We start from the raw sequence: 7,536 nt of genomic DNA, 5'->3' as shown, positions 1-7,536 counted from the left end.
CCGAGGTCTGAGGGACGGAGGGCAGGGCAAGGAGGCTTCCTTCTGAATTTCCGTTAGGGGATGTCAATCGTCCAAAGAAAGAACACCGTCGAGGCTGGACAGAAGGACCCTGGCCCGGTGGTGCCCGAGTGCACGGGCCTGACCCTGGCCACCACCCAAGGACACGTTGGCCAGCCAGCCCGTTCCCCTGTTGCAGCCGTGCCCTGAGGCTGGGGTCTCAGAATTCTGGCCGTCCGGCTCCCCGGCCCCCCACCGTCCGGGCTGGGCCTGATTGGCCCGTGCTGGTGCTGTGGCCTGCAGATGGAGGGCCACAGGGAGGGCAGAAGTGCCAGGCATGGGGAGGAAATGGTCACTCTGTCGGGGGTCCAGGGACAGACCCCCCCCAGACCCGTCAAGTGCTTGGGCCCACGGGACTGAATGTTTAGGAGAAATGGGGCTAGTGCTCTAGCTGTTCTCAGGGGGACAAAAGTAAGGACTCAAGATGTGCAGCTGGGGCGCTGGGAGGGAGGGAAAGAGAAAGAGGCCTGCCGGGACTGGCCGGAAAGGACACAACGCCCCTTATCTGGGACCACGGAGAACAGGCACTCAGGTCTCCACCGGCCAAACTTCCTCTTTTGGGCGGAGAGAGGCATATCGCAAAAAAAAGCACACACCTTACTCTTTCGCAGAAGAAATGTAATTTGGGTTTACAGAAGTGGGCGTTTATGTCCGAGGCCGGCTCTGCGAAACGGTCCGACGCGGAGGGAGGGGAAATCGGAAAGCCCACGCCACGCCTGGCGGGCCCGGGGTGGAGGCGGGTGCGTGTGAGGAGGTGAGGGGGCCCCGCCTGCAAAGCCTCAGCTCTTCCTGGAGCGCGGCCACCTTCCAGCCGCACACGCGTGTGAGCGGCCCGGGCGCCCGCGAGGCCGGCTGGGTCTCGCTGCCTCCTGTGGACCGAGAGCGGGGTGGGAACCCTTTCGCCGGGGCCCGCGGGCCCCACGCGGGCCTCCAGCGCTGACACAGACGATTGTCGCTGGCCTGGAGTGGCGGGGGGGGACCCGGGGGCGCGGCTGCTCCGGCCTGCCTACTGCCCCTGGGCCAGAGCCAAGGACTCGTCCCCCGCCAGACCCCCGTCCTCAGGTGCGGCCGCGCCCTCACCGCTTGCGTCTACATTCTTTTTTAAGGGCCACTTGGGCGATCTTTTTCTCTTGTTGGGACACTCTTACTCTTTTTTTTTCTTCCAAACAATAAAAGAAATAAATAGAACACTTGTCTTAAATGCAAAGGTAACTGAGACTCTAATTTAACAAAAACACGTGATTGTCTGGAAACGGGGCAGCAGGATCCGTCGGGGGGCGCGGGGGTATTTGGCACATTTAAAACCTCCCCGCTCCCTGGTTATCAATCACACAACACACAACCTTATACACGGTTTTGGTCCTTCACTAGATACTTATATTAACAATATTTCTTCACAATAAGAATGTCTAATGCCAAAATACTGTTAAGGAAGAAATAAAATAAGAAAAGAAATGAATTAGAAAAAATTACAAGTTATATACAGATTCAGGTAAATTCCATCAGGGAAACAAATTATGAGTTGAAATTGGCCCCTATGGGAATAACTTAAAGCCCATCCGAGTGGAGAAGCAGACCCGTCCCGACCGGGCTGTGCTGTCTTTGCTCCCGAGGCAGGTCCCACCTGGATGCCCTTCCGTTCTGGAGCCGGGCCGGCCCGCCAGGAAGCCGCGCGTGGAGCAGAGGTGGTGGTCGTGTCCTGGAGCCCGGGTCTCACGCGGGCACAGAGCCTGGCGGGTGGCCTCGGGCAGGGCAGCCGCAGAACGCGCCCCACGGCGGCCACGGGGGATGCCCACTCTCCCCCTTGTCCGTCTGACGGTGCGGGTGGGGGTCGGGCTGGAGACCCGGTGTGGCCAGTGGGGCCCCCCTTCGGCAGGGTGGCCGGCGTGGGTGTGGCTGATATGCAGGCCGTGTGGGCAGGAGCGTGGGATGCCAAGCCCACCCTTGCACAGGGGACCAGAGCCGCGGCTCCCACCTTCCCCGTTCAATCGGGGGGGTCTTGGTGGGGGCCACAGGCACGACTCACATGCCACACACACCTCCCAGCCTTGGGCCAGCCCAGGACACCACGTCTAAGAATTCCGAGGTACAGTCTGAAACTGCTCCCAGGGGAGGGCCCCAGCCCCCTTGGTTCTGCGCAGGGCTGGGGTGGTGGTGGGGGGGGGGGCAGAATCACGGCTTTACAAACACGGTCAGGGATAGAAAATTTCTCCGTTATCTACAGTATAAAGAGCACACCCAAACACGGTACCAGTTCCCAGTGTGGGCTTGCAAATAGGCTGAGATTTCAAAGCAATGCAAAATTACTCTTAAAAAACAATTTGCAAGTCATTTTTCGATTCTTTAAAAAATACTGTCTATTTTTAAAACCACATGCTTAAATAGACTCTGTCGTCAATAAGATTACCAAAAGGGTTACTCTCGTGATTCTCATTATAAAAATCGTTGGGGCGATCTCCCTTTCCAGGGCACACCCGTGTCTGTCCGTTCCTTTCCGAGGCACCAGGCGGGTGCCAAAGTGGCCCGGCTGGCTTCAGTTTGGGATTGAAATCCCGCCCTCACCCGGCGGGTCGGTTCCGTGAGCAGCTCCCGCGAGCCGCACGTGGCCGGCCGTGCGTTGTACCATTTCTGGAACGCTGTTCCGGAGACCAATTCTTAGACGGTGGGGCTCCAGGACCGCTCAGCGACTCCTGGGTTCTGAGTTTTCACCGGAAAAGTTAGAGCTGAACCATAGTGTGTGTGTGTGTGTGGGGGGGTGCTGAGGAGTGATCCACACAGGTGATGGGGGGGTCTCTCTGGCCCAGGCCACGCCGCTCCCCAAGGCTCACTTCTCCATCTCCCGCAGCCGGGACTTCTGTTGGGACGTCGGGGCCCCACGATGCCTTGCTTGGACTCAGACCCCAGCCCGTCCTGGGCCCGTCAGAGGTGGTTGATGGGGTTAAAGGCTCCGGACTCTGGCGTGGCTCCCGTGATGTTTAACCAGGCATCCAGAGGGCTCTGGGAAGAGGTGTGGAGAGGAGCCTCCTCGGAGAGGGACAGCATCATTGCATACGCCTGGCCGGGGAGAGGACAAGGACACACACACACACACACACACACACACAAAACAGGCAGGTGAGCTGCGTGAGCTGGGTTTCTGCAGATCCCAGAGGGCCCCTTCCTAGCCCCCTGTTGCCCTCTGGCTGGGCTGAGCCTTGCGCAGATCCAGACTCTCCCCTGGGGCCCGGAAGCGGAAGATGTGGTGGGAGGTGGCGGGGTGAGTGTCTGCTGGGCTCCCGTGCAGACAGTGGCAAGAAGCCGTGGTCCTGGCTGGCCTCTGTGCACAGAGGCCCCTCGGCTCTTTGCGGTGCTCCCCCTGCCCCACCCCCACTTTTTCGAGGGCCCTGGGAGTTGCTGGTGGTCGACAAGAGGCAGTGTCTGTCTGGGGGGCACCGGTGGGCCTGGGGGCTGCCCGTCTGGACAACCGTGGGGACAGCGCGGGGCGACCCCGGGAAGCGGACGCACAGCTGGTGTGAGCTGGGCACCGACGCGTTTCTGGGCCTGGGGCGTGGCTGGCCCACGGGACAATTCTGCCGCAAGACACAGGGCACGAGGTAATGGGACCTGGGGACCATCCGGAGCAGAGCGGGGCGGGGGAAGGCCGACCCTCCTCCCACCCGGGTTTACACTCTGGACAGGATTAGTAAAAAGACAAAGACAGACACGCAGACGGTTTTTGCCGAGACTCAGGGGTGCGCCGACAGAGACCCCGCTCCTCTAGACGGATGAAAGCAGGAAGCAGGGCCCTGCGGCCGCCTGCGCTACAGAAGGGGGGGTCGAGGCCCACCCTGACGCCCTCGCTGACCCTGTCGGAGCTCCATTGTGGAACGAGTGGCTGTGTGAGAGGGGGCTTCCTTCAAGAGAAGCCTGGGCCGCCAGCCATTCGTGCTTGAATCGGAGAGGGAGGAAGGCCTGCCCGGCTTCAAGGCTGGACGCCCGGCCGCGGGCGCCTGTCGCCGGGGACAAGAGGGCAGCGACCCACGCGTCCGGGAATGCCCGGCTCCCATTCATCTGCCTCAACCTCTCCCTGCCCCACCCCTGCTCGCGGGGGAGGGGCGGTGGCTTGGCCGTCTCTAGCCGATGCAGTGGGCCCCGGGACAGTGGTCCTGGCGTGCCCCAGGCCCAGGATGGCCACCACGAGAGGAGGCACGGCCGCCACCTGCCACCTGGCCTGGGGGTGCCGGGGGTGGGGGGGCTCTGCTCGGTACCTACCTGGTTCTTAGCCTGCCTGTACAGTGTCTGCTTTAAAGTCTCAGAGTCTAAGGTGGGATTAAGCACATCTTTAACTTCAAACGCTTCCTCAGCTGCTCTGCGCAGATCGAGCCCCTTCCCAAAAGTCGGCATCGGCTCCAAAGCTAACAGACCGCCTGGTTGCTCCTCAATACACCTGCACCAATGACCGGGGAGAGGGGGCCTGGCGTTAGCTGGTCTGGCCTCTGGCCGCCTCTCTGATGACCCACGGCCGGCTCCGTGCCTGCATGCACGCCATGGCACCTCCGCGAGCCACATGCACAAGGAGACGGACACACAGACACGTCGACACCTGGACAGAAGCCACACAGATGCAGGAGGGCCACGGACGGAGGCCACCGGAGGGGGCGAGGGCGTGCACACACCACAAGCAGCGGGGGGGGGGGGAGGGGGCGCCCGGGGCTCTGGGGACGGAAGACAGATCGGGGGGCCGCTCTGGAGGGCGCGGGGACTCCCGCTCCCAGGACCCAGGGGCGAGGGGAAACGGGCAGTCCCTGCAGGGCTCCCCCAGGACCGTCTGGAGTGCTGGCCGCATCCCTGGTGCCCGACAAAGGCAGTGAGCAGCCGGGCGGCGCGGGGAGGGGTCCGGCCTGCCCTGCTTGCAAACCGCCAGTGCTCAGCCCGCTGGAGGCCAGACGCCACTGCCCCGGCCGCGGGACGGAGGCCGTGTCGCTACGGACCAGCTCCCGCTCAGCTCGGGAGCGTGCCTGCCGCCGCCCCCCAGGCTTGGGAAGTGTGTGTGGGAGGGGGCGGGCCAGCCCCTGACCCCCTGCCTCGGGCTGGGCCTCGCAGCCTGTGGGTGGAAGCTCCCACCGCGGTGGAGACACCTGCTGGGAACCGGGGTGAACCCAACCAGGAGGATGCTGGGGCCTCGGGTGGCCTGAGAGCGAGGTCGCCCGCACGATGTTCAGGCCCCTCCCTGGCCCGGGCCCTAGCAGGTCCGGCTGCCCGGGCGTGGCCCCCACCTTCGAGTGTGTTCGAAGCCCACGGCCAGGGAGGTGGGCGGATCCTCGTCCTCCTCGTCCTCATAGGCACCCTGGGGTTCGGGCGTGGGGGACACGGTGTCGTCCTGGGACTTCCCCGCCAGACTGTCGTCGTCCTCCTCCTCCTCTTCCTCCTCCTCCTCCTCCACGTCCTCCGGCTTCCCGCTGGCCAGGCCCGGACACTGGGAGTTGCTGTCCAGGTCCTGGACCTCCGGCCTGAAGGGACAGGGGAGGGAGTTAGCCCCGGGGCCCACAAGGCCTCCGACTGGGCTCCGGTCGGCTCTCCCCCCACGGCCGTCTTCACCCCCCCCCCCCCCCCCGTGGAAAGAGCCTGCATTGTTGGAACCCTCGGCCTCAACAGCCCCTTGAGGAGCGAGCGAGGGTGTGGCAAGGGCGAGAGCAGGGATTCAGGATGCGCGCGTCAGGGAGGGAGGCCACGACCAGTCTAGCGGGGACAGGGGTCTTGGGCGCTGGAGCTGGGGTTGGGCACTGCACAAGGGGTACCCTTGGGGAGGTTTGCTGATCGACCCTTGCTGGCTCCTCCTGGCCAGCCACGAGGACACAGGGACACTGGCAACCCAGAGTGAGGGGGCCTCTGCCGACAGAGGCTCTGGGGGCCTAGGGCTCCGTAGGGTGGGGGCTGAGCTGCTGCCAGCCAGGGAAACCCACCCAGACGAGTTTGTTTCGGAGGCCGATGGCCTCCCTCCTGCAGCCCAGACCCCACATCTCCCTCCTAGTGACTCTGGCTGGGTGACACTTTTCCACTCTGGATCCTCGTTATTAAGAGGAAAACACCCAGGGGACCTGGGTGGCTCAGCCTGACTCATCTGACTCTTGATCTCTTGATCTTGGCTCAGGTCTTGGTCTCAACGTTCACGGGTTCAAGCCCCAAGGCAGGTCTGCTGTATGGAATATCTCCCTCTCTCTCTGCCCCTCCCCTGCTCTCTCTCTCTCTTTCTCAAAATAAATAAAAACTAAAAAAAAAAAAAAAAAAAAAGGAAAAAACCCAAGCTGAGTGATGGTGAGCCTTCTCGTTTCTTTCTGAAGATGTTGGCAGGTGTCCAGCGTGGAGGGGGAGGGGGAGGCTGGGCAGACGCCTCCTGAGCCCACGTCTGGGCCGGAGTTCAGAGCCCCCAGACCCCGTTCCTCCTGGAGCTCACATGGCCCACAGGAATCCATCCACTGATGTCAGGGGAGACCGGGGTCCTGGTCTGGGCATCAGGTAGAGGGGGTGTCACTTCCGGGTGACTGCTGGCCTCCACACTCAGGGATCTGTGCAGATGGACTGGGCCAGGAGGTCCCCGATCTCCAGGCTGTCGGCCATGCTCATTTTCCACCCTTGCCTTTCCTGGAGGAAGTATAAGATGCTGACATGTGACCTGCCTTCCCGGACGTGCAGAACCCTTGACGTCTCCCTTCTCGATGGCCCCTCGCACTGTCACCAGGCACGCATCCATCCGCCAGGGGCAAGGGCTCTGGAGCCAAGTGACACGGGCCGGGACCCGGGTCTTGCCTTTGTCCCTGGCTCTCTGGTGGGTGACCTTGCCATCTCGGAGCCTGTGCCCCCTCGGCGGTGTGAGGGTGGGATGAACCGTGCAGGTGGCTGTTTTGGGAGCCGGGACTGGGACTGTGTTCAGCAGGTGGCCCTGTACATGTCTAATCGGAGTTAAGAGTGCTTTGCAGTTTCTATATATGGGCCCCTTTGTTTGGGAGCAGGGACCGCACCCCCGCGCAGGAGGCCTGTATCCACCAGGAGCACTCAGTGGGGGGCAGCAGGGACAGAGGATGGGGTCCCGCAGGCTGGCGTCAGCTTCAGACAGAGCGGGCACCTGTGGCAGGTGACGTCCCGGGGCCACCGTGACCCAGCGCCGGGGCTGGGCTTGTACAACTGGAGCCCGGACTCTCCTGGTTCTGGAGTCTGGAGTCTGAGACCCGGGTGCAGGCGGGCCTGGTTCCTTCTGAGGCTCAGGGACAACTGTCCGGGCCTCCCGCAGCCGCTGGCGTTTGGCAGGCGATCCGTGGCGCCCGATGGCTGTAGGTGTATCTCCCCATCTCCCATCTCTGCTACATGACACGGCTTCTCCCCGTGTGTTCTGTGCCCTAATCTCTTCTTTCACGACATCGCGTGGCACTGGGAGCCACCCTGGTGACCTCATCTTAACCAATTACATCGGTAAAGACCCTATCTCCAAACGAGGTGACGTTC

General features: G+C 62.7%; 1 protein-coding gene across 16 annotated transcripts in view; it reads right to left on the bottom strand.

The window, feature by feature from the left end:
- Positions 1-658: 658 nt before the first annotated feature.
- PRDM16 (PR/SET domain 16) overlaps positions 659-7,536 on the bottom strand; it is a 313,927-nt gene continuing 307,049 nt past the window's right edge. For 15 of the 16 annotated variants that reach the window (XM_053205846.1, XM_053205835.1, XM_027060654.2 and 12 more), the window contains 3 exons: positions 5,313-5,546; positions 4,309-4,483; positions 659-3,111 (listed from right to left, as the gene is read on the bottom strand). In XM_053205846.1, the coding sequence (XP_053061821.1) occupies positions 2,977-3,111; positions 4,309-4,483; positions 5,313-5,546 (544 nt within the window). In that variant the 3' untranslated portion in view covers positions 659-2,976. The remainder of the gene's footprint in view (positions 3,112-4,308; positions 4,484-5,312; positions 5,547-7,536) is intronic. The other variant, XM_053205843.1, reaches the window with a different exon arrangement.

This window comes from Acinonyx jubatus, chromosome C1 (genome assembly GCF_027475565.1).
Source record: "Acinonyx jubatus isolate Ajub_Pintada_27869175 chromosome C1, VMU_Ajub_asm_v1.0, whole genome shotgun sequence".
NCBI classification, from domain to species: Eukaryota; Metazoa; Chordata; class Mammalia; order Carnivora; family Felidae; genus Acinonyx; species Acinonyx jubatus.
Note: the sequence above shows the minus strand (reverse complement) of the source record. Positions and strands in the feature narration are given on the sequence as shown.